The 26116-nt window shown below is 50.8% G+C and overlaps 1 protein-coding gene and 1 pseudogene across 2 annotated transcripts; one reads left to right on the forward strand and one right to left on the reverse strand.

Annotated features, from left to right (window-relative positions):
- Positions 1–573: 573 nt before the first annotated feature.
- LOC100425689 (guanine nucleotide-binding protein subunit alpha-11 pseudogene) lies at positions 574–1760 on the reverse strand (annotated as a pseudogene).
- A 5417-nt stretch (positions 1761–7177) lies between these two features.
- LOC100428987 (general transcription factor II-I repeat domain-containing protein 1-like) lies at positions 7178–23794 on the forward strand. 2 transcript variants are annotated; one of them, XM_077996650.1, is made up of 6 exons: positions 7178–8019; positions 8950–9015; positions 10138–10321; positions 20018–20055; positions 20227–20328; positions 22365–23794. In XM_077996650.1, the coding sequence occupies exons 1-6, from the start codon at positions 8013–8015 to the stop codon at positions 22430–22432; spliced, it is 465 nt and encodes a 154-aa protein (XP_077852776.1). In that variant the 5' UTR covers positions 7178–8012; the 3' UTR covers positions 22433–23794. The 2 variants fall into 2 exon arrangements, with proteins under 2 accessions (XP_077852776.1, XP_077852778.1); XM_077996652.1 differs by having other exon boundaries at positions 20272–20328.
- The last annotated feature ends 2322 nt before the right edge of the window (positions 23795–26116 follow it).

Here is a 26116-nt window from a genome sequence, read left to right on the forward strand (position 1 = left end):
TTGAGTTGTCAAGAGGCCAGGCGCACTGGGCGTCAATAACTTAAAAAAGGGGAAAAATGTCAGTCCCCGAGTCTCCACGCCTTTCGTGCTGAAGAAGAAAAGAAGCGGGAAAGAGAAAGAAAAAGCACGTGGGGTTGGAAGGACAGCCGCGGGAGGCTGCTGGTGTGGGGACCCCCATGCTGGCTGGCAAGGGGCTCCGTGAGGCCCAGAGTCGCTGGGGACACGGGGCACTCGTGTGTTTTATGTTTCGTTGGGTGTTTTCTTTTTTTCTTTTCTTTTTTTTTTTTTTTAGAAAAAAGCCAGTCATAAGTCAAAGCCGGAAAAAGGCTGCCTTTGCCCGTTGACAAAAGGTGAGAAGGCGCGCGAAGTGTTCGGAGAGATATACATCCTCTGATAACTGTGAAATAAAAACCATTTCTTAAAAATATTAAAAAACAAACAAAACAACTCCTCCGCAGGCAGAGGCCCCGGCCCGGGCTCAGCAGCGCCACCCGGCGGCAGCCGCGGGCTCGGTGTGAAGGAAAGTTTGTCCGGGCCCTTGTCTCCGTCCGGTCTCCCTGGGCCTGGGCGCTTTCAGACCGGGTTGTGCTCCTTGAGGTTGAGCTGCAGGATGGTGCCCTTCACGGCCGCGAGCACGAAGCGGATGTTCTTCGTGTAGATGATCTTGTCGCCGTCGGGGTTCGTGTCCACGAACATCTTCAGGATGAACTCCCGCGCCGCTGGGCGTCCCGCTGGGGCCCGTCCAGCTCGGGGACGGAGCCCACCAGGTGCGAGTACAGGATACCGTCCTCCAGCAGGTCCTTCTTGTTGAGGAAGAGGATGACGGAGTTCTGGAACCAGGGAGAGTTGACGATGGTCCGGAACAGGGCTTTGCTCTCCTCCACCCGGTTCTCCTTGTCCGACTCCGCCAGGACTTGGTCGTATTCACTGAGGGCGACGAGAAACAGGATGGACGTCAGGTTCCCAAAGCAGTGGATCCGCTTCCTGGAGCCGACCGCTGTCCCCCCACATCCACCATCCTGAAGATGATGCTCTCCAGGTCGAAAGATGCCGGTGGTGGGCACGCGGCCCCGCAGCGCGTCCTGCGGGGTGGGCAGGTGGCCCGAGGCGGCCCTGCGGGCAGCGTCCGTCAGGCAGTACTTGGCCGGGTCCGAGAGCTGGCACTGGCGCCTGCGGTCGCAGCACTCCTGGATGCCAGGGTCGTCCCACAGGGTCCTGATGGCGCTGACGTACCAGTGCTCGAAGGTGGTCACCTTCTCTGGGTCCAACTCTCGGATCAGGAGCCACTGGCCTTGTTCTGCTCCTCCTTGTGGAGGATGTTCAGCATCTCCACGGCCCGGATCGTGGCCTGGGTGGCGGTGAAGATGTGGTAGACGAGCTTGGTGAAGCCGCGCTTGGCCTCCTCCCAGTAGCAGGCGCCCTGGACGATGCGCGTCTGTTTGATGAAGATGCTCTTCCCGCTCTCGCCCCTGCGGAGCAGCAGCAGCTTGAGCTGGCGCCGGGCGTCGCGCTTGTCCCCTGCAGCTGCTTCTGGATCTCGGCGTTGATCCGCTCCTTCACCTCATCGCTCAGGCAATGCGCCATCACGGACTCCAGAGTCATCGTCCCGGCCCGGCCGCCGCCCACCGGCCCCCGCCCGCCCTGCCCCGCCTCGGCCGCTGCCTGCGAGCCGCCGGGTCCCCGCTGGGGCAGCGCCAATCGCGGACTCCCGCGCTGCCGCTTAGCCTGCGCTGCCGCCGCAGCCACCGCCAACCGCAGCCTCTGCAGCCGAGCGACAGCGCCCGAGTTGGGTTTTTTTTTTGTTTTTTGTTTTTTGTTTTTTTTTTTTGAGACGGAGTCTCACTCACTCTGTTGCCCAGGCTGGAGTGCAGTGGCGCGATCTCGGCTCACTGTAACCTCTGCCTCCTGGGTTCCAGCGATTCTCCTGCCTCAGCCTCCCAAGTAACTGGGATTACAGACGCCTGCCACCACACCTGGCTAAATTTTTTTGTATGTTTAGGAGAGATAGCTTTTCACCGTGTTAGCCAGGGTGGTCTCCATCTCCTGACCTCGTGATCCGCCGCCTCGGCCTCCCAAAGTGCTGGGGTTACAGGCATGAGCCACTGCACCTGGCCTAATTTTTATTAGAAACTGTGTTTCACCACGTTGGCCAGGCTGGTCTCGAAGTCCTAACCTCAAGCGATCTGCCAGCCTCAGCCTCCCAAAATGCTGTGATTACAGGCATGAGCCACCATGCCCTGCCAAAAGTTGCAATTTTTCCCCCCCGGGGAGATGGAGTCTCACTCTGTCTTCCAGGCTGGAGTGCACTAGTGTGATCTCGACTCACTGCAACGTCTCCCTCCCGGGCTCAAGCTATTCTTCTGTCTCAGTCTCTGGAGTAGCTGGGATTACAGGCACATGCCACCATGCCATGCTAATTTTTTTCTATTTTTAGTAGAGATGGGGTTTCACCATGTTGGCCAGGCTGGTCTTGAACTCTTGACCTCAGGTGATCTGCCCACCTCAGCCTCCCAAAGTGCTAGGATTACAGGTATGAGCTACCACACCCGGCCCTTTTTCTATTTTTTTAAGAGAGGGAGTCTCACTATGTTGCCCAGGCTGGATTCAAACTCTCAGGCTCAAGCCATCCTCCTGTGTCAGCCCCCTCAGGAGCTGCGATGACATGCACATGCCACTGTGCTTGGCATCTTTTCATGTTTTTCCATTTCCACTGGATTGTAAATAAACTGAAGGCAAGGTCCAGAACCTGTGTGTGCTTGCAGGCCCATCAGCACTACAGATACGTAGCCTGAGCTGGACAGAGATTTAGGGCATAGAACTTTATTTTCATTTTATTTTTTGTAGAGGTGGGATCTCACTATGTTGCCCAGGCTGGTCTCAAACTCCTGAGCTTCCAGTGATCCTTCTGCCTCAGCCTCCTGAAGTGCTGGGATTACAGGTGTGAGGCACTGTGCCTGGCCTTAGGGCACAGAATTAACGCAGTGTGAAAGGAAGTGCATCTAGCCCAGCCCCCCATTGATGGATTCATCTACATTCACCAGACAAGGTAGGGAGTTCAGGATGAGTTGCTATTATTTACAAAGTGATAACGTTTCCACTTGAAATCATGGTCCTGTGCATTCATTCACCCTTCTAACTTTTCAAATCAGGAGACAGTGACTAGAGGCCCTGCCCACCATCCCCACAGCAAATGTCATGAGAATTTCAGGTCCATCCTGACAACCGTCCCCTCTCAGTGCCTTGGTGAGTTTCCTCGGTATTTAAGAATGCTTACCAGTCTTCGGGCTTCCACCCCAAATCCAAGAAGTAGATTTCTTTCAGCTTCATTGACTTTTTATTAAGGGAGCAAGCAATTTTCTCTGGCAGTGAAAGCATTCTGCAGATGCGCAGTTCTATAGAGGAAATGTAAACCAGATACCTACCCCACAAACAACTCACTTTTTTTTTTTTTTTTTTTTTTTTTTTTGAGATGGAGTCTCGCTCTGTCACCCAGACTGCAGTGCAGTGGTGTGATCTCGGCTCACTGCAACCTCCACCTCTCGGATTTCAGCCATTCTCCTGCCTCAGCCTCCTGAGTAGCTGGGATGACAGGCACATGCCACCATGCCTGGCTAATTTTTTTGTATTTTTAATAGAGATGGGGTTTCATCATGTTAGCCAGGAGAGTTTCAATCTCCTGACCTTGTGATCCACCTGCCTCAGCCTCCCAAAGTTCTAGAATTACAGGCGTGAGCCACTGCATCAGGCTCAACTCATTATTCCAGTAAGGACAGACAAGTCTCAGAACCTGCCAGAAGGGGATGATTCTACCCCTATAGCAAATTTAGAGAATATTAAAAAGGAAAATTAAAAGCACCTCTATCCCTCAAACCCAATGGTAACTACTGCTAAGATTTTGCTTTTTTTCCCATTTTCTCTTTTCTTTCCTTCCTTCCTCCCTCCCTCCTTCACTACCTTCCTATTTCTTTCCTTTCTCTCCTTCCTACTTTCTTTGCTTCTTTTCTTTCATTTTTCTTTCTTTTTCCTTTCCTTTTTCCTTCCTTTCTTCTTTTTCTTTCTTCCCTCCCTTCCTCTCTTCCTCCCTTCATTCCTTCCTTCCTCTTCCCTCCCTATCTTCCTTCCTTCCTCTTCCCTCCCTATGTTCCTTCCTTCCTTTCTCTTTCTCTTTCTTTTCTTTCCTTCTTCTTTCTTTCTTTCTTCCTTCCTTTTTCTTCTTTTCATTGTTCCTTTCTTTCTTTCCCCCATCCTTCCTTCCCACCTGCCTGCCTTCTGTGTGCTTTGCATCAGATTTTGAAACACATTTGGAACCATGCTTAACATTATGCTAGGACAGTTTTCTACATAGTTATACTTCAAAATTTTTAAAAATAAATAACACAAATGGGTGTACCATAATTTAAACATTCACCTGTACAATGTAAACAATGAAATCTTTTATTCCTATAGTCAATATTTGTATGTGCATTTTTTATATGTTTTTGATTATTATCTTAGGATAGATGTCTAGAAATGGAGTTAGTGTGCCAAAAAGTAAAATTTTTTTTTTTTTTTTTTTTTTGAGGCAGAGTCACTCTGTCACTCAGACTGGAGTGCAGTGCTGTGACCACAGCTCACTGTAGCTTCAACCTTCTGGGCTGTGCAAGCAATCCTCCAACCTCAGCCTTCTGAGTAGCTAGAACTACAGGTGTGTACCACCAAGCCCAAATAATATTTTTAAAAATTTTTTGTAGAGATGCGGTCTCACTATATTGCCCAGGCTGGTCTTAAACTCCTGAGCTCAAGTGGTCCTCCTGCCTCAGCCTCCCAAAGTGCTGGGATTACAGGTATGAGCCACCACCACTCCCAGCCTAAAAAGATTTTTAAGGCTCACGACATACTGTGCTGAATTGCTCTCTGGAAATGTTACAATTTTTGCTTATCAGGGAGGTACATTTTTCTGTACACTCTACCTTGGGAGGCGGAGTTTGCAGCCGAGATCGCGCCACTGCACTCCAGCCAGGTCAACAGAGTGACTCTATCTCAGAAACAAACAAACAAACAAACAAAAATAGGCAACAAGGAAGGATGCTTAGGATGTAACACTAAGCAAAAGAAGAAAATTTGATTGTGCTTTGCTTACAACTGTGTTTCAAATGTAATCACTGGGGAAAAACAAGGGTATGGCAAAACAGTAGCAGTGCTAGGCAAACTGATTTGCGTTTATTTTCTAAATCAGTTATGATGCACTTCTAATACTTTGGTAATGAAGAAAAAAAACTATGCTTTGTCCAGCACGAACTGGGCATGACTAGACTTGACAGCAGTCTGTGGTGTAGCTATCCAGAGAGTTTGGTTGACGCCAAGCTCAGGCTGAGATGACAGCATGGCGTGGCAGCTAAGGAATTGACATGGCACCCAGCTGGGTTTCGCAGTGGCATTAGAAAACACCATAGAAGCCTCCACGCAGCACTCACAGCCAGAGGCTGGGTGGCACTGCAGGGGCTGGGGACCTTGGATGAGCATAGCACCATTGCTGTTTGTTTCACAGAGCAGAACACAGGCTCAGTCAGGCTCAGCCACCTCCCCACACAGGTCACACAGCCTTGGGCTGGAACACGTTTCCCATGCAGGGCTCCTTCCCAGGCACCCCAGTCAAACTCGATGAATTAAGAAAATTATGGCTGGGTGTGGTAGCTCACGCCTATAACCCCAGCACTTTGGGAGGCCAAGGCGGGTGGATCACCTGACGTCAGGAGTTCGAGACCAGCCTGGCCAACATGGTGAAACCCCGTCTCCACTAAAAATACAAAATTAGCTGGGCATAATGGCATGCACCTCTAATCCCTGCTATTTGGGAGGCTGAGGCAGGAAAATCACTTGAACCCAGGAGGCGGAGGTTACAGTGAGCCAAGATCGCACCACTGTACTCCAGCCTGGGTGACAAGAGCGAAACTCTGTCTAGAAAAAAGAAAAAGAAAATTCTGGGCCGGGTGCGGTGGCTCAAGCCTGTAATCCCAGCACTTTGGGAGGCCGAGGCGGGCGGATCACAAGGTCAGGAGATCGAGACCATCCTGGCTAACACAGTGAAACCCCGTCTCTACTAAAAATACAAAAAATTAGCCTGGCGCGGTGGCGGGCGCCTGTAGTCCCAGCTACTCAGGAGGCTGAGGCAGGAGAATGGCGGGAACCCGGGAGGTGGAGCTTGCAGTGAGCCGAGATCGCGCCACTGCACTCCAGCCTGGGCAACAGCGTGAGACTCCGTCTCAAAAAAAAAAAAAGAAAAAAAAAAAAAAAGAAAAAGAAAATTCTGATGGTGATGCATGCCTGTAATCCCAGCTACTCGGGAGGCTGAGGCAGAAGAATCGCTTGAACCCAGGAGGCGCAGGTAGCAGTGAGCTGAGACTGTACCACTGTGCTCCAGCCTGGGTGACAGAGCGAGACTCTGTCTCAAAAAGAACAAAACAACAACAAAAAAAGAAAATTCTGAGATGTCCAGGACCACCATGGATTAGAGGATTTTGCATGTGTGTGCTTTTTCTGTTTACACATGTATGATATGAAACAGTTAAATGATACAGAACTGTGTAATACATTGAGCAGGTACAGTGGCTCATGTCTGTAATCCTAGCACTTTGGGAGGCCAACGTGGGAGGATCACTTGAGCCCAGGAGTTCGAGACCAGCTTGGGCAACATGGTGAAACCCTTTCTCTGCAAAAAAATTTTAAAAGTAGCCAGCCGTGGTGACGCACGCCTCTAGTTCCAGCTACTGAGGAGACTGAGGCAGGTGGATCACTTGATCCTAGGAGTTTACAACCAGCCTGGGCAGCATAGCAAGATCCCATCTCTACAAAAAAATAAAACAATTAACTGGATGTGGTGGTACATGCCTGTAGTCCCAACTATTCGGGAGGCTGAGGTGGGAGATTTGCTTGAGCCCAAGAGGTTAAGGCTGCAGTGGGCTGTGATTGCACCACTGTACTCCAGCCTGGGCAACAGAGCAAGACCCTGTCTCTTAAAACAAAGCAAAACAAAACAAAAAATATGTAACATGTGAAGGAAAAAGCTCTGGTCACATCCTCCTCAGGCAACCACTAGTATTCCTAGTATCTACCCTTTTGTATGTTTTTTTTTCTATGTGCTAACTCATGTGATGACAATTTTAAACAAATTGTCCCGTGTTCTCACCTGGAATTTTTTTTTTTTTTTTTTTTGAGACTGAGTCTGGCTCTGTCGCCCAGGCTGGAGTGCAGTGGCGGGATCTCAGCTCACTGCAAGCTCCGCCTCCCGGGTTTACGCCATTCTCCTGCCTCAGCCTCCAGAGTAGCTGGGACCACAGGCGCTCGCCACTTCGCCCGGCTAGTTTTTTGTATTTTTTTAGTAGAGATGGGGTTTCACCGTGTTAGCCAGGATGGTCTCGATCTCCTGACCTCGTGATCCGCCCGTCTCGGCCTCCCAAAGTGCTGGGATTACAGGCTTGAGCCACCGCGCCCGGCCTGCAATTTTTTTTTTTTTAGACGGGACCTCCCAGGTTCAGGTGATTCTCCTGTCTCAGCCTCCCGAGTAGCTGGGATTACAGGTGCCTACCACCAGGCCCAGCCAATTTTTGTATTTTTAGTAGACACGGTGTTTCCCGATGTTGGCCAGGCTAGTCTCGAACTCCTGGCCTCCCACCTCGGCCTCCCAAAGTGCTGGGATGACAAGCGTGAGCCACCATGCCTGGCCAAGGATTTTGTCTTGTTCCCACGTGTCCTCGGTGTCTAAAACAGACTAGCTTGGGAGGTGCATGCAAAATGTTCTCAGCCTGCTTCTGTGTGAAGGCCAGGGTGGGTACCTGTACGGAATTGGGGTCCCTGAGCCCATTGGAGTGGGTGCCATGCTTCAGAGTTGGGGCTCCCTGGCCTGCCATTCCCCAGCTCTCTGGTCTGACGTCAGCAGTGCGTGGCTTAGGAGATGATGAACGTGGCTTCCCAGCGTCCTCTGTTCTCTTTTAGACAAAGGTCCAAGTGAGGACCCTTAGCCCGAGGAGTGGCCCATGGAGGGTGAGGCCCTGTCTACCCCCTACATTTTATGCCCACCCCCACCCCATCTCTTCTCCCCTGCCCTCCACCTCCCCTTGGCCTCGGGGTCTCTTCCTTCTCTCCATCCCATCTCTCTCCAGCACCCTGGTTTGGGGATGGGAGTCCTGTGGGCTGCCTGAGGTGGGAGGAGATTTAAAGACCCGTCTTCCAGAAGGTCTTTAGGAGGTACCTGGTCAGAGCTGCGAGCGGTTCCCACTGCTAAGGGAAATTACAAGGCTTTGTTTTCATTACACACCCTGCTGCCTTCCGCAAAGGTTTTAAGACTGGGAACTGAGCCTCCTCTATCTGAACAAGTAGAATAGAGGCCTGAAAGCACAAAATTGGCTGTGTCCAGCAGACACGCCCATTCTGAGGAACATGAGAATTCCCACCCTGCTGAGAATGGAAGTAGGACAGAGAGAGAGGGAGGCCAAGGTGAGGGTGGGTCTGTTTCACCTCTGGAGTACCCTGGAATGGAATGAGTGAGTGTCAAAGGAGAGAACCCAGCCTGGCTGGAGGAACCAGGAAGTCTTAACACAGTTCCACTGCCACCTGGTGGCGGCGTGCTCAATTCGCAGGCTTAGTGTGTACCCACTAGTTCTCAGTCACGTACTATACTCAGTCACATACCTAGAAAGACCCATGGTCACTGCTAGTACACAGAACCTTCCAAATCTTTATTTAGACCGGTGGTGCCCTAGATTTGATTTCACAAACAAGATTGTGAGCCCAGGAATTGTGGATCTGTCTGCGTGTGACATTTCTGAGGAAATAAGTTATCCACCGCCACCGCCCCAGCCTTCCCCCATTCCAAGATCCCACCACAGGGCCAATCTTGGTACCAGCAGAGCAGGAACATCAGCCAAGAAGCTGCCACCAAAAAGCCTCAACAGACTGCCTTTTGCCTTCCAGACAGCCACAGTGACGTGATCCAGCCCCCGTGGAAGCAGGTGGAGCTGCTCGTCAACACACATTACAGTGAGCAACAAGTGGGACGGGGTCTGGGGGCATCCCAGCCCCCTCCAGCTGCCCTGTTTGCAGAAGGACTTTGGACCCATCCCCTTGCCTGCTCCCATCTGAGCTGCTCTCTGGGCAGGGACAAGGGAGGGAGAGAAGGGAGGAGCTGGGACCCTCCTTAAAAAGAAAAGAATAAGATAAGATTAACCTCAGTGGTGTGCCAGGCATGAGGCTAGGTGCTTCCCCATGTTTTTTTGTTTTGTTTTGTTTTTTTGTTTTGAGACAGAGTCTCACTCTGTCATCCAGGCTGGAGTGCAGTGGCACAATGTCGGCTCACTGAAACCTCTGCCTCCCAGGTTCAAGCGATTCTCCTGCCTCACTCTCCCGAGTAGCTGGGATTATAGGTGGCCGCCACCACGCCCAGCTAATTTTTGTATTTTTGATAGAGACAGGGCTTCACTGTGTTGGCCAGGCTGGTCTTGAACGCCTGACCTCAAGCAATCCGCCCACCTCTGCCTCCCAAAGTGCAGGGATGATAGGCATGAGCCACCGTGCCCAGCCCCCCATGTTGTTGTATCCCATCTCACAAAATCCCCATGTCTTAAGACCCACTTTACAGATGAAGAGAACTGAGGCCTGGTAAAGGGGTGTGGCTCATCCAAGGCCCCACACTACTCAGTGGCAGAGATCAGGCTCATTCCACGGCGTGGTGTTGGGCCACACCAGCGTGTGGGGTTGCCTGTGGTGGCAGGAGGGACACTGGAGGGGCCTTACTGGAAGGGTGAGGTCAAGTGGACTTAGGGGGAGGTAATGCCGAATCTCAGCAGCCATTAGTGGTGACTTTTGTGCTGCCTGGGCATGAGGGCATGGACCCAGCGTGGGCCTTGGGGTAAGCATGGGTTGAGTTCTTATCCCCTGGCTCTGCTGTTCAGTGACTCTGTGACCTCAGACAAGTCACGTGCCCTGTGAGCTCCAGGGTCCTTTCCTGCAAGCTGGGAGGCCACTCTGCCCACCTCCCAGGAAGGCTGGCAGGCCTTCAAAAGGGTTCTGGCAGCTTTGCCCCCTACATAGGCACAGGACACAGGGGTTGAGGCTTCTGGCCCCATGGCACCGGGTGGCCTTACAGCAGCCATGTCTCTGCAGCCAAGGCCATTGGCATCTCGGAGCCCGTCAAGGTGCCGTACTCCAAGTTTCTGATGCACCCGGAGGAGCTGTTGGTGGTGGAGCTGCGTGAAGGCATCTCCCTCCGCAGGTCTAACTGCTTTGGGGTCGCCAAGTTCCAGAAGGTTCTGAAGGCCAGCAATAGCATCCAGTTTGTCTTCAAGAGGTAAGGCCCGACCAGGTCCACAGGAGACAGCGCCAGGCCTGCTCAGCACCCAGGGGCAGGAGCAGCACCGAACTGCCATCAAGCGACTCTTGTGCCTCAGCCACACCAATAGCTGGGACCACAGGTGTGTGTCACCATGCCCAGCTAATTTATTTATTTATTTATTTTTATATATTTTTTGAGACTGAGTCTCACTCTGTCGCCCAGGCTGGAGTGCAGTGGCCGGATCTCAGCTCATTGCAAGCTCCATCTCCCGGGTTTACGCCATTCTCCTGCCTCAGCCTCCCGAGTAGCTGGGACTACAGGCGCCCGCCACCTGGCCCGGCTAGTTTTTTGTATTTTTTTTTAGTAGAGATGGGGTTTCACTGTGTTAGCCAGGATGGTCTCAATCTCCTGACCTCGTGATCTGCCCGTCTCAGCCTCCCAAAGTGCTGGGATTACAGGCTTGAGCCACCGCGCCCGGCCCGTGCCCAGCTAATTTATTTATTTATTTATTTATTTATTTATTTATTTTATTTTTTTAGAGAGAGGGTCTGGCCACATTGCCCAGACTGTTCTCAAACTCCTGGACTCAAGCCATCTCCTGCCTGGTCCTCCCAAAGTGATTACAGGCGTGAGCCACCATGCCTGGCCACTATTTCTTTTCTTTTTTTTTTTCTTTAGACAGAGTCTCACCTCTGTCTCCCAGGCTGGAGTGCAGTGGTGCGATCTTGGCTCACTGCAACCACAGCCTCCTGGGTTCAAATGATTCTCCTGATTCAGCCTCTCGAGTAGCTGAGACTACAGGTGCCGGCCACCACGCCTGGCTAATTTTTGTGTTTTTAGCAGAGATGGGGTTTCACCATGTTGGCCAGGCTGGTCTTGATCTACTGACCTCAAGTGATCCAGCCACCTTAGCCTTCCAAAGTGCTGGGATTACAGGCGTGAGCCACCGCACCAGGCCCCTTTTCTTTTCACCTTTTTTTTTTTTTTTTTTTTTGACAGCAAGGTGTTAGATGGGGTTTGGCTGCAGTTGGCACACATGAGGCTCCCCAGGCCTGCCAGACCTAAAGTCACTGAGCTGACCCCTTTCACAGTCTCAGGAGAGCAGTGTTCAGTTTGTCCAGATGCAGAATGGGAACGTCCCATCAGCTCACGGGTTCTCCAGGCTGGCGTGTTGGTGTCCTGGGCCAGGGGCTGGGGGCAATGTCCCATCGTCCCAGGATGGGAAAGTCTGGCAGTAGCTTCTCCAGGCTCTTTCTGTTTCCTTGAGCATGTTGTGTTTTTGCCAGTGAGGGCCCAGGGCAGCATCCGTGGATACACCATGTGTGCCCAGCTAGGATAAAAAGTCCCTTTGGAGAAGGTGGTGGCAGTTATTGAGTAAAAATGTGGTGGGGGATTTCAGGAACAGTGGCTCATGCCTATAATCCTGGCACTTTGGGAAGCTGAGGTGGGAGGATTGCTTGAGTCCAGGAGTTCAAGACCAGCCTGGGCAACATAGCAAGGCTGTGTCACTACAAATTTTTTTTTTTTTTTTAAGCTCTGATGTGGCAGCACATGCCTGTAGTCTCAGCTACTCAGGAGGCTGAAGCAGAAGGATCACTTGAGGCCAGGAGTTCAAGACTAGCATGGGCAACATAACGAGACCCCATCTCTAAAAAAAATTTAAATTAGCTGGGCATGGTGGTGCACACCTGTTACACCTGTAATCTCAGCTATTCAGGAGGCTGAGGTGGGAGGATCACTTAAGCCCAGGAGGGGTTTGAAAGCTCCAGTGAGCTATGATTGCACCATTGCACTCCAGCCTGGGTAGCAGAGCAAGACCCCTCCTCAAAAAAATGAAACAACAAAACAGGGAATGGGAGGATCATATTTCCATTCTGTGTTTGTTAATTCTGTGTTACTGTAATAGCATACATTTAGGCTTGGTTTACGGCTGGGCACGATGCCTCATGCCTGTAATCCCAGCACTTCGGGAGGCCAAGGCGGGCACTTGAGGTCAGGAGTTTGAGACCAGCCTGGCCAACATGGTGAAAGCCTGTCTCTACTAAAAATATACAAATTAGCCAGGCGTGGTGGCTCACGCCTGCAATCCCAGCTGTAATCTCCCTGTCGTCAGGAGACTGAGGCACAAGAATCACTAGAACCCAGGAGGCGGAGGTTGCATTGAGCTGAGATCACGCCACTACACTCCAGCCTGGGGAACAGAGTAAGACCCTGTCTCAAAAAAAAAAAAAAAAAAAAAAACAGAAAAGAAAAAATTATGCTTGGTTTGCTTGAAAGTGGCAAGAAAGAAGAGACTCTTAAGGGTTTATTCCTCCAGGGGAATAGATGGTTCTCAAACTGGGAGACTCACAGTGTCATTTTAGCATACAGTGGCGAGGAGACCCGCTCGGACAGGGAGCTCTTCTGCAGGGCCTGCTCTATGCCAGGAGGGAGGCTGCTGCTCCACGACACACAAAGAGCAGATAGCGAAAAGCTACACAACAGGGCTGGAGAGCAAGAGTTGTGATTTGTGCAGTAGAATCAAAGGCTTCAGCAGACCAGGATGAAATGCAGCCACATACCTGGTGTGTCTGGGCATATTAAAAGGAAGACTGAACTGGGCATAGTGGCTCATGCCTGTAATCCCAGCACTTTGGGAGGCTGAGGTGGGCAGATAATTTGAGATCAGGACTACTAAAAATACAGAAATGAAGGCCAGGCGCGGTGGCTCACACCTGTAATCCCAGCACTTTGAAAGGCCAAGGTAGGCGGATCACCTGAGGTCAGGAGTTCGAAACCAGCCTGACCAATATGGAGAAACCCCATCTCTACTAAAAACTACAAAATTAGGCCAGGCGTGGTGGCTCACGCCTGCAATCCCAGCACTTTGGGAGGCCGAGGTGGGCAGATCACGAGGTCAGGAGATTGAGACCATCCTGGCTAACACGGTGAAACCCCGCCTCTGTTAAAAATACAAAAAGGTAGCCGGGTGTGGTAGTAGGCACCTGTAGTCCCAGCTATTTGGGAAGCTGAGGCAGGAGAATGGCGTGAACCTGGGAGGCGGGGCTTAGAGTAAGCCAAGATTGCGCCACTGCACTCCAGCCTGGGCAATAGAGCGAGACTCCATCTCAAAAATTAAAAACAAACAAACAAAAAAACAAAGTTAGCCGGGTGTGGTGGTGGGTGCCTGTAATCCCAGCTACTCGAGAGGCTGAGGCAGAAGAATTGCTTGAACCCAGGAGGCAGAAGTTGCAGTGAGCCGAGATCGTGCCACTGCACTCCAGCCTGGGCAACAAGAGCAAAACTCCATCTCAAAAAAAAAAAAAAAGGCCGGGCGCGGTGGCTCAAGCCTGTAATCCCAGCACTTTGGGAGGCCGAGACGGGCGGATCACGAGGTCAGGAGATCAAGACCATCCTGGCTGACACGGTGAAACCCCGTCTCTACTAAAAAATACAAAAAACTAGCCGGGCGAGGTGGCGGGCGCCTGTAGTCCCAGCTACTTGGGAGGCTGAGGCAGGAGAATGGTGTGAACCCGGGAGGCGGAGCTTGCAGTGAGCTGAGATCTGGCCACTGCACTCCAGCCTGGGTGGCAGAGCGAGACTCCGTCTCAAAAAAAAAAAAAAAAAAAAAAAAAAAAAAAACAATTAGCCAGGCATAGTGGCATGCACCTGTAATCCCAGCTACTCAAGAGGCGAAGACAGGAGAATCACTTGAACTCGAGAAGCGGAGGTTGCAGTGAGCCGAGATCGCACCCCCGCATTTCAGCCTGGGGGACAGAGTGACACTCTTGTCTCAAAAAATAACAAATAAATAAAAAGGGAAGATTGCATTTCAGGCGGTTTAAGGATAAACTTGTGATAGACGTATAACCCATCAGATGTACGAAAATATAGGGAAATAAAGATTCACAAGAGAATATGTGTAATTATAGCACAGTAATTGGCTCTACTGTATACATGTATAGTACTGTACTGGTTGAAGGAGAGTTTCCTTCAATAGATTCCCAGCATGAGCAATGTGGTGAAACCACATCTCTAGGGGAAAAAAAAAAAAAAATAGGCTGGGCGCGGTGGCTCAAGCCTGTAATCCCAGCACTTTGGGAGGCCGAGACGGGCGGATCACGAGGTCAGGAGATCGAGACCATCCTGGCTAACACGGTGAAACACCATCTCTACTAAAAAAATACAAAAAGCTAGCCAGGCGAGGTGGCGGGCGCCTGTAGTCCCAGCTGCTCGGGAGGCTGAGGCAGGAGAATGGCGGGAACCCGGGAGGCGGAGCTTGCAGTGAGCTGAGATCCGGCCACCGCACTCCAGCCTGGGCGACAGAGCGAGACTCTGTCTCAAAAAAAAAAAAAAAAAAAAAAAAAAAAAAAAGCTAGGCTTGGTGGCATGCACCTGTAGTCCCAGCTACTCAGGAGGCTGAGGTGGGAGGATCACTTGAGCCAGGAGGTTGAGGCTGCAGTGAGCCATGATCGCACCACTGCACTCCAGTTTGGGTGACAGAGTAAGACCCTGTCTCAAAAAAAAAAAAAAGTAATTACATTCTGGCTGGGCATGACGGCTCACGCCTGTAATAGGCCCAGACAGGAGGATCGCTTGAGCCCAGGAGTTTGAGACCAGCTTGGGCACTGTATCAAGACCCCATCTCCACAAAAACATTAAAAAATTCTCACACCTGTAATCCCAGCACTTTGGGAGGACAAAACGGGAGGGTCACTTGAGGCCAGGAGTTCAAGACCAGCCTGGTCAACATAGTGACCCCGTCTCTATTTTATTTTTAAAATTAAAAAAATTAGCCAGGTGCAGTGGTATGTGTCTGTAGTCCCAGATACTTGGGAGGCTGAGGCGGAAGGCGGAAGAATTGCTTAGGCACAGAAGGTCCAGGCTGCTATGTGAAGGTCCAGTGAGCTATGATGGCACCACTGCACTCCAGCCTGGGGACAGAGCAAGACCTCATCCCTTTAAAAAATACAAAGAGAGGCCGGGCGTGCTGGCTCACACATGTAATCCCAGCACTTTGGGAGGCCAAGGCAGATGGATCACTTGAGGTCAAGAGTTCGAAACCAGCCTGGCCAACATGGTGAAACCCTATCTCTACTAAAAATACCAAAAATTAGCTGGGGGTGGTGGTGCTCACCTGCAGTCCCAGCTCCTCAGGAGGCTGAGGCTCAAGAATCACTTGAATCTGGGAGGTGGAGCTTGCAGTGAGCTGAGATCACATTACTGCACTCCAGCCTGGGCGACAGAGCAAGACTCCTTCTCAAAATAAATAAATAAATAAATATATATAAATAAATAAAATACAAAGAGACAAACAAACTAAAAAACCATCCTGGGTGCTTGCCGGGTCCCAGGCTTGCAGCCCAGTGGTAAATGCCACCAAGTCCTGCCCTGGAGTTGCTGATGTCACCCAGACAAAATCACAGTATCATGTCAGGTAGAGATAACTGCTGTGACAGGACGTAACTCAGAGTGAGGGGGAGAGAGGGACAGGAGGAACCTGGATAAGGAGGTGACACTGGAGCAGTGACCCAATGAAGGGAGAGGGCCAGCCAGGTGGTGCATAAAGAGTGTGGGAGCAGGCCAGGCGCAGTGGCTCACGCCTGTAATCCCAGCACGTTGGGAGGCTGAGGCAGGCAGATCATGAGGTCAAGAGTTTGAGACCAGCCTGACCAACATGGTGAAACCCCGTCTCTACTAAAAATACAAAAATTAGCCTGGCGTGGTCGTGTGTGCCTGTAATCCCAGCTATTCAGGAGGCTGAAGCAGGAGAATCGCTTGAACCCAGGAGGTGGAGGTTGCAGTGAGCCGAGATCACGCCATTGCACTCCAGCCTGGGTGACAGAGGGAGACTCTGTCTCAAAAAAAAAAAAAAAAAAAAAAAGACTGTGGGGACAGAGAAAAAGTCATGCAAAGTCCCTAAGGCAAGAACGTGCTTGTGTGTTTGAAGGCTCGCAAGGTGCCCTTGTAGCTGCTGCAGGCTGAGTGAGGGAAGGATGGTGAGATTGAGGCCAAAGAGGTAGCAAGGGACCAGGCACGGTGGTCCACGCCTGTAATCCTACCACTTTGGGAGGCTGAGGTGGGAAGATTGCTTGAGCTCAGGAGTTTGAGAACAGCCTAGGCAGCATAGTGAGACCTTACCTCTATAAAAAAGAAAAACAGGTCAGGAGTAGTGGCTCACGCCTGTAATTCCAGCACTTTGGGAGGTCGAGGAAGGTGGATCACCTGAGGTCCGAAGTCCAAGACCAGCCTGGCCAACACGGTGCAACCCCGTCTCTAAAAATACAAAAATTGGCCAGGCATGGGGGGTGAGGGGGGCCTGTAATCTGTAATCCCAGCTACTCAGGAGACTGAGGCAGGAGAATTGCTTGAACCTGGGAGGCAGAGGTTGCAGAGAGCTGAGATTGTGCCACTGCACTCCAGCCTGGGTGACAAGAGCAAAAAAAAAACTCTGTCTCAAAAATAAATAAATAAATAAATTAATTAATTAAAAGAAAAATAAAAAGGTGGGCAGGGGCCAGATCACATGGGTTTGGGGCCAGCTTAAAGAGTTTGAGGCCGGGCGCGGTGGCTCAAGCCTGTAATCCCAGCACTTTGGGAGGCCGAGACGGGCAGATCATGAGGTCAGGAGATCGAGACCATCCTGGCTAACACAGTGAAACCCCGTCTCTACTAAAAAATACAAAAAAAGTAGCCGGGTGAGGTGGCGGGCGCCTATAGTCCCAGCTACTCGGGAGGCTGAGGCAGGAGAATGGCGTGAACCGGGAAGGCGGAGCTTGCTGTGAGCTGAGATCCGGCCACTGCACTCCAGCCTGGGCGACAGAGCGAGACTCCGTCTCAAAAAAAAAAAAAAAAAAAAGGAGTTTGAATGTTATTTTATTTATTTATTTATTTATTTATTTATTTATTTATTTTATTTTTTTTTGAGACAGAGTCTCGCTCTGCCGCCCAGGCTGGAGTGCAGTGACTGGATCTCAGCTCACTGCAAGCTCCGCCTCCCAGGTTCACGCCATTCTCCTGCCTCAGCCTCCCGAGTAGCTGGGACACCTCGCCCGGCTAGTTTTTCGTATTTTTCAGTAGAGACAGGGTTTCACCGTGTTAGCCAGGATGGTCTCGATCTCCTGACCTCGCGATCCGCCCGTCTCGGCCTCCCAAAGTGCTGGCATTATAGGCTTGAGCCACCGCGCCCGGCGTTATTTTATTTTTTAAAAGTTCTTAGAGACAGGCTCTCATTCTGGTTTTTGTTTTGGTTTTTGCTTTCAACGCCCACTCCCTCAAAGCATAAACCAGGGGCACCCGGGCAGCTTGAGGTTAGGTGCCCATTCAACAGCAAGTCCTCATGAGTGACATTTTCTATGGTTCTGTGCAGAGACATCTTGTGCTCATGAGCATTGGTTTTTTGTTTTTGTGTTTTTTTCCCTAGTTTTTGAGAGAGTCTCACTCACTCTGTTGCCCAGGCTGGAGTACAGTGGCGTGATCTCGGCTCACTGCAACATCCGCCTCCCGGGTTCAAGCGATTCCCCTGCCTCAGCCTCCTGAGTAGCTGGGATAACAGGCGCATGTCACTACGCCTGGCTAAATTTTGTATTTTTAGTAGAGACGGGGTTTCACCATGTTGGCCAGGCTGGCCTCAAGTGATCTGTCCACCTTGGCCTCCCAAAGTGCTGGGATTAGAGGCGTGAACCACCATGCCCGGCCTTTTGTGGATTTTTTTGAGACAGAGTCTCGCTCTGTCACCCAGGCTGGAGTACAATGGTACCATCTCGGCTCACTGCAGCCTTCACCTTCCAGGTTTAAGCAACTCTCCTGCCTCAGCCTCCCAAGTAGCTGGGATTACAGGTGTGAGCCACCATGCCTGGCCATAAGCATTTGTTTTAAGAGACAGGTCTTTCTGTAGCCCAAGCTGGAGTGTCACAGTCATAACTCACTGCAGCCTTAAACTCTGGGGCTCAAGCAATCCTGCCTCAGCCTCCTGAGTAGCTGGGACGGCAGGAGCACGCCACCACACCTGGCTAATTTTTACATTTTTTATAGAGAAGGGGAGTCTCGCTATGTTGCCCAAGCTGGTCTCAAACTCCTGGGCTCAAAGCGATCCCCTTGCCTCAGCCTCCCAAAGTGCTGGGATTACAGGTTGAGCCACCGCGCCCAGCCATGAGCAGTTTTTAAAGTCACGATGGCTTTCTCCACCTGTCATTTGGAAAGGGAGGCAGGTTAGCGCAGTGGCCGACGGGAGAGGCTGTCTGGTGGGTTTGAGGCCAGCTCCTCCTGTTACTCCCCGTGGCCTTGGCAGCCGGCTGTGCTATTTAAGCAGAACCACTGTCACTACTTGGACCTGGACTCAGGGGCTCTGCCCAGCTTCGGCCTCTCTGAGGTTACTGTTGGGAACTCGCTTCCCCTTTCGGAACCTGAGTTCTCCCATAAACAGGAGGGGCCTAAATGCAGTCCGAAGCCTTTTCTAGCTCCCGAGACTGTGGTTCAAGGCAGGGCTATACTTCCCACTCCCAGCCCTGGCCCCGTGACCTCAGCTCTGTGCCTGGCACTGTACAGAAGCCCACCGCCAGAGTGGGCACCAAATCCTCATATACTGGGGACCCAGGGGGTGCCCTCCCTGAGAGTTTGGCCCTTGGTCTCACTCCCAGGCAGAGGCTCCTAGGTGCTGCTGCTTGATTACCCCTGTGACAGAGAACTCATTACCTCTCCAAGTCCATTACCTCTCCAGAGAGTTCATTACCTCTGCACTCCATGGCCCACCCTGCCATCCCCCGACAGCCCTGCTCTGGCCAGCATGATTTTCCCAGTGTCCTCTACCCACCACAAACCCCAGCCCCCCAACAGGCTTGCTCTAAGGGGACAAGTTGTGCTGAAGATGGGGCCTTAAGAAGCAGTGCTCTATGATAAAGAAGGTTGACTCATGTCCGGGCAAGGCTTTCTGGAGTCTGTGGAGCTAAAGACATTAGTATAATATGGAGCTGGGCTTGGTCACTGGTGCTCCCGACTGCAGTGACACAGCAGTCTCAGATGTGAGCCATAGATCTCAGACCTCTCCAGAAGCTTGGAGTTCTTGCTATGTAGTGGGCCCCGACTGTTTCTACACTTTATTTATTTATTTATTTAGAGACAGAGTCTTGCTCTGTCACCCAGGTTGGAGTGCAGTGGCGCTATCTCAGTTCACTGCAACCTCCCCCTCCTGGGTTCAAGCGATTTCCCTCCCTCAGCCTCCCGACTTGCTGGGATTATAGGCGCCTGCCACCACACCCAGCTGATTTTTTGTATTTTCAGTAGAGATGGGTTTCACCATGTTGGCCAGGCTGGTCTCAGACTCCTGACCTCAAGTGATCCATCCTCCTCGGCCTCCCAAAATGCTGGGATTACAGGCATGAGCTACTGCACCAGACCTTGTTTCTACACTTTAAACCAGCTCCACGGGAGGCCCTCTGAGGCCGCCTGCTCCAATCCCCGGCAGTGACAATCGTGCAATGTCCTGGGAGCAGGAGTGAGATATCAGACAGTTGTGTTCAGGACTGGGCGGGTCTCACTCCCAGCTGGACCCTTCAAGCCCAGCGCAGCCCCCCAGATTCCACACATGGGGCGACAGGGACTCCAGGCCTGAACTGTGCGGACCCAGGAGGGTCCATTACAGGGATATGCAGACCAAGACCCAGAGGGGAGGGCTGGGCAGTCCCACAGATGCTTGAAGGGACCTCTGTGATAGCCCCCACTTGTGTTTTCCAGGCCTGAGCTGCTCAAAGAGCCCATCGTGGAGAGTCAAGGTACCCAGCGCAGGGTTGTGGGCCGTGGTGTGGGCGGGCAAGGGAGGGCCCCAGGGGCCTCTGCCACCAGCCCCTCCTCCTGCTGCCTCTGTCCTGCTCCCATCCTGGCCCTGGCATTCTCCCCACACCCCCGCACTGGGTTTCCCCTAACGATGCCATCTTGGGTCCCAGGAACTGCCTCCTCACTTGGCTTCTCTCCCCCTGCCCTGCCCCCAGAGAGGGACTCCGGGGACCCTCTGGTGGACGAGAACCTGAAGAGACAGGGCTTTCAAGGTAAGGTTGAGCTCAGGGGGAGGTCTGTTGTCCCAGCACCATGACCTTGACCTGGTTTGGGTTTGGAGGGCCAGGCTGGAAGTGGGGAGGAGCTGGCCCCCAACCTCAGGGCCTAAGGAACCAGGCAAGCCAGGTTGGCAGCCCAGGCCCGGCTGTACCCTGCCAGCTCTGTGTTAGAGACTCCAGGGGAGAGGGGGTGCCTACAGGTGGATGGTGGGGGGAACTGGGTGGTGGGAGAGAACAGGGCCCAGGAGCCTGTCTGCTCCCCGCCGCCGGCCGTCCCCACTGAGGTAGCTGACACGTCCACTCCTTATTCAGCAATCAGCTGTGGTCTTAGTGCTTTGAAATCAGAATAGGAGGCAGGCGCAGCACCTCACGCCTGTAATTCCAGCACTTGGGGAGGTCAAGGAGGGAGGATGGTTTGAGGCCAAGAGTTCAAGACCAGCCTGGGCAACATAGAACCCGTCTCTATACCTATTTTTTAAATTATTATACTTTAAGTGTAATAATTAGGGTACATGTGCACAACATGCAGGTTCTAGGGTACATGTGCACAATGTGCAGGTTTGTTACATATGTATACATGTTCCATGTTGGTGTGCTGCACCCATTAACTCGTCATTTACATTAGGTATATCTCCTAATGCTATCCCTCCCCCTCTATGTCTATTTTTAAGAAAAGAAATCAGAGGCCGAGTGCAGTGGCTCACGCCTGTAATCCTAGCACTTTGAGAGGCCGAGGCAGATGGATCACTTAAGGCCAGGAGTTCAAGACCAGCCTGGCCAACATGGCAAAAACCCGTGTCTACCAAAAAAATACAATAATTAGTCGGGCGAGGTGGCACGCACCTGTGATCCCGGCTACTTGGGAGGCTGAAGCGGGTGAATTGCTTGAACCTGTGAGGCGGAGGTTGCATTGAGCTGAGATCGTGCCACTGCACTCCAGCCTGGGCGACAGAGCAGGACACTGTCTCAAAAAACAAAAAAAAGAGAGCGAGATGGTGGCATGCTAGCACTTTTTTGTTTGTTTGTTGAGAAGGAGTTTTATTCTTGTTGTCCATGCTGGAATACAATGGCATGATCTCAGCCTACTGCAACCTCCGCCTCCCGGGTTCAAGCGATTCTCCTGCCTCAGCCTTCTGAGTAACTAGGACTACAGGCTCCCACCACCACACCTGGCTAATTTTTGTACTTTTAGTAAAGACAGGGTTTTGTCATGTTGGCCAGGCTAGTCTGGAACTCCTGACCTCAGGTGATCTGCCCGCCTCAGCCTCCCAAAGTGCTAGGATTACAGGCATGAGGTACTGTGCCCGGCCTTTGTGTGTTTTTTTGTTTGTTGCAGTTTTTTTTTTTTTTTTTTTTGGCAGAGTCTCACTTTGTCTCCCAGACTGGAGTGCAGTGGCACGATCTCGATTCATTGCAACCTCTGCCTCCTGGGTTCAAGTGATTCTCCTGCCTTAGCCTCCTGAGTAGCTGGGATTACAGGCGCCCAACACCACGCCCAGCTAATTTTTGTATTTTTAGTAGAGATGAGGTTCGGCTATGTTGGCTAGGCTGGTCATGAACTCCTGACCTCAGGTGATCCGCCTACCTTGGCCTCCCAAGGTGGTGGGATTACAGGTGGGAGCCACTGCCCTCAGATGGTGAGTGATTTTTTTATTGTATCTTGAAAGTTTGGGGTGTTATATTAGGAGGCTCTCAATCTGATTTAAATATTCTTTAGCCAACATCACACTGGTGGGAAAAGGGAGTTGCGACCTCATTACCACGGGTGGAGGTAGAAATCCAGGCTCCCCTCTCAGCCCCGACCAATACCACAGAGAGGGTGGAGAGGACAGCAACAAACACTTCATTCTCACCAGGCAGGGCTGGAAGTTCAGTCTCCACACAACGTCTGCTGACACTGTGGAGAAAGGGAAGTGCCCTACATTTCCAAGAGCAGGAAAGGAGGAATTTCAGGTTCCCCATTCAACCTTTTTTAACACACAGAGGAACCTGGGGGGAAAAAACTAAGTACAAATTTCTTTTTTTGGCAGAGCGGGGCATGGAGGCTCATGCCTGTAATCCCAGCACATTAGGAAGCCAAGGTGGGAGGATTGCTTGAGCCCAAGACTTTAAGACCAGCCCGGACCGCCAGGCGTGGTGGCTCACACCTTGTAATCCCAGCACTTCAGGAGGCCGAGGCAGGTGGATCACGAGTTCAGGAGATCAAGACCATCCTGGCTAACATGGTGAAACCCCATCTCTACTAAAAATACAAAAAATTAACTGGGCGTGGTGACACACACCTGTAGTCCCAGCTCCTTGGGAGGCTGAGGCAGGAAAATCACTTGAACCCAGGAGGCGAAGGTTGCAGTGAGCTGAGATTGGGCCACTGCACTATAGCCTGGGTGACAGAGTGAGACTCCATCTCAAAAAAAAAAAACCAAAAACCAAACAAACAAAAAAACCCAGCCAGGACAACATAGTGAGAGTCTGTCTCTATAAAAAATTTAAAAATTAGCTGGGTGCAGTGGCGTACATGTGTAGTCTCAGCTACTCAGGTGGCTGAGATGGGAGGCTAGCTTGAGCCCAGGAGGTCCAGGCTGCTGCGAGTTATGTTCGCACCACTGCACTCCACAGCCTGGGTGACAGAGCCAGACCCTATTCCCTCCCCACAAAAAAAAAAAAAACCCCAAAACCAAAAAAGAATTTCACGATGGCAGCTACAAAGCCCTAAAGTTCAAGCATGGGACCCTGTGCAGACACACCTTTGTGCTTCTCAATTTTCTGTTTTTCATATTGATCCTGAAAGCTCTTGTTCTCCATAGGTGATTTATATGTTTCTATTGCAAATTGATTTTTTCTCCATAATGTTTGCTAAGTGGTTAGTAATGGTATATAGGAAAGTCATTTTGTACAGTTAGCTTTTTTTTTTTTTTTTTTTTTTTTTTTTTTTTTTTTTTTGGAGACGGAGGCTCACGCTGTTGCCCAGGCTGGAGTGCAGTGGCGCGATCTCGGCTCACTGCAAGCTCCGCCTCCCGGGTTCCCGCCATTCTCCTGCCTCAGCCTCCTGAGTAGCTGGGACTACAGGCGCCCGCCACCGCGCCCGGCTAATTTTTTGTATTTTTAGTAGAGACGGGGTTTCACTGTGGTCTCGATCTCCTGACCTTGTGATCCGCCCGCCTCGGCCTCCCAAAGTGCTGGGATTACAGGCTTGAGCCACTGCGCCCGGCCTAGCTTTTATGGCTATTTTTGAATTTCATCTCTCACTAATATAGAGATGAAATTCTATAGTTTCAATATAAATTCTCTTGGGTTTTTTTTTTTTTTTTTTTTGAGACTGAGTCTGGCTCTGTCGCCCAGGCTGGAGTGCAGTGGCCGAATCTCAGCTCACTGCAAGCTCCGCCTCCCGGGTTCCCGCCATTCTCCTGCCTCAGCCTCCCGAGTAGCTGGGACTACAGGCGCCCGCCACCTCGCCCGGCTAGTTTTTTTGTATTTTTTTAGTAGAGACGGGGTTTCACCGTGTTAGCCAGGATGGTCTCGATCTCCTGACCTCGTGATCCACCCGTCTCGGCCTCCCAAAGTGCTGGGATTACAGGCTTGAGCCACCGCGCCCGGCCCTTTTTTTTTTTTTTTTTTTAAATTTTTTCAAGACAGGATCTCAGGCTGGCATGCAGTGGTGAGATCACAGCTCACTGCCACCTCAAATTCCTGGGCTTAGGTGATCTTCCCACCTTAGCCTCCACAATAGCTGGGACTACAGGTACACACTACCGCACCCAGCTAGTAGTTTTTGTAGAGAGGGGGGTCTCTACAAAATGTTGCTGACATTGCTCTCAAACTACTGGCCTCAAGCAGTCCTCCTGCCTTGCCTCCAAAAGCGATTACAGGCGTGAGCCACCACACCCAGCCTTCTCTTGAGTTTTCTACATAAAATAACCATCTACAAATAATAGCTATCATTTTTTCTAAGTTCGGACAACAACCCCATGAAGCAGTAATATTATTAACCCCATTTCACAGCTGACGGATCTCAAACAAGAGATTTGTTTAGGGCCAATGAGCTAATAACTAGCGGAATAAAATTCAAAACCAAATCCAAGTCTTCCAGCTCCAGAGTTCATGTCCTCACCACCAGACAATAACAGCTCTATACTGATTATGTTAACTCCTTTTTCCTCTACTTTTATGTCTGTTTGAAGACTGCCAGAACAAGGTTGATTGTGGTGACAGCAAATATTCTTGTCTTCTTAATTTTAACTGGCAAATGTCTTTCATGTTTCATTTTTAGGTATAGCTTAACCAGAAAACCTCTGTAGCATGAGAATATTAATAATGTATATTTTCCTAAGAAAGAACCAAATCAATTTTTGAAAGAGGGATGGATTATGAAACTTTATTGATAACGACTTCAGTTCCAAAGGTGTATTCCATTCACATTTACCCTACATAAAATACCAACACCTTCTTGTTGCAAAAACAGAAACTCCGGCCATTGTATTGATGCTGACTTAAGAAAAATAGAAACCTCTATATAAGGCAAGAGTCCATACCAGAAGAATTTAACCAATATGAGATACTTCCAAAAAAAATCAATTCAATGACCTACTTTATGGTATGTAAGAGACCCAAAAAAGTCAGCTTTTGAGGGAAGTTGATATGCAGTTTTTTTTTTTTTTTTTTTTTTTTTTGAGACGGAGTCTCGCTCTGTCACCCAGGCTGGAGTGCAGTGGCCGGATCTCAGCTCACTGCAAGCTCCGCCTCCCGGGTTCACGCCATTCTCCTGCCTCAGCCTCCCGAGTAGCTGGGACTACAGGCGCCTGCCACCTCGCCCGGCTAAGTTTTTGTATTTTTAGTAGAGACGGGGTTTCACTGTGTTAGCCAGGATGGTCTCGATCTCCTGACCTCGTGATCCGCCCGTCTCGGCCTCCCAAAGTGCTGGGATTACAGGCTTGAGCCACCGCGCCCGGCCAGATATGCAGTTTATTGAACAAACAGAGTGTACAGTAACTAAAAGAACTGTGTATTTCCAGGGGGAATTAAGACCACATATCTGGATTCGCACCTAAAAGCACATAGAAAATTAAACCAAAGAAAGGGAAGTTTTTTACTGAAATCACTTGGGCCCAGGTTATTCTATACGAAGATTCTCACTGGCATTTGATAGTAACTCATCACCTTCTGTGCGAGCTTGGGAACCAGCTGACTGAGTGAACTGCTTCCTGTCTTCAGTGCATGATGACACAGATGTGTCAAGCTTGATAGACCTTACATGTAAATTTTTTTTTTTTTTTGAGACAGATGATACGGAGCCTTGCTCTGTCGCCCAGGCTGGAGTGCAGCGGCGCGATCTCAGCTCACACTGCAAGCTCCGCCTCCCGGGTTTACGCCATTCTCCTACCTCAGCCTCCTGAGTAGCTGGGACTACAGGGGCCTGCCACCTCGCCCGGCTAGTTTTTTGTATTTTTAGTAGAGATGGGGTTTCACCATGTTAGCCAGGATGGTCTTGATCTCCTGACCTCGTGATCCGCCCATCTTGGCCTCCCAAAGTGCTGGGATTACAGGCTTGAGCCACCATGCCCGGCCCTTACATGTAAATTTAAGAATACGAAGTTTTATACCCACCCTGGTTTTATTCCAAAATTACTGCTCTGCAATTTTGGGCTCCATCCTTAGGAAGATACTGGAAAAGCAAGGGAACCTTTCTCAGCTGCCTGTGTGAAGTGACGCTGTTAGAGAACGGTGCCCTGGGGCCTCATGCACTATTTCACAAGTATAGCTGCATAATCTATGGAAGTCACTGAAT

This window comes from Macaca mulatta, chromosome 3, assembly GCF_049350105.2.
Source record: "Macaca mulatta isolate MMU2019108-1 chromosome 3, T2T-MMU8v2.0, whole genome shotgun sequence".
In the NCBI taxonomy this organism is placed as follows: Eukaryota; Metazoa; Chordata; class Mammalia; order Primates; family Cercopithecidae; genus Macaca; species Macaca mulatta.

Excerpts from the sequence above, each read along its gene's own strand:
- LOC100428987 (XM_077996650.1), top strand. Across the intron at positions 10,322-20,017 it reads ATCCAGTTTGTCTTCAAGAG|GCCTGAGCTGCTCAAAGAGC; the intron begins GTAAGGCCCGAC and ends TGTGTTTTCCAG. Across the intron at positions 20,056-20,226 it reads GCCCATCGTGGAGAGTCAAG|GAACTGCCTCCTCACTTGGC; the intron begins GTACCCAGCGCA and ends CTTGGGTCCCAG.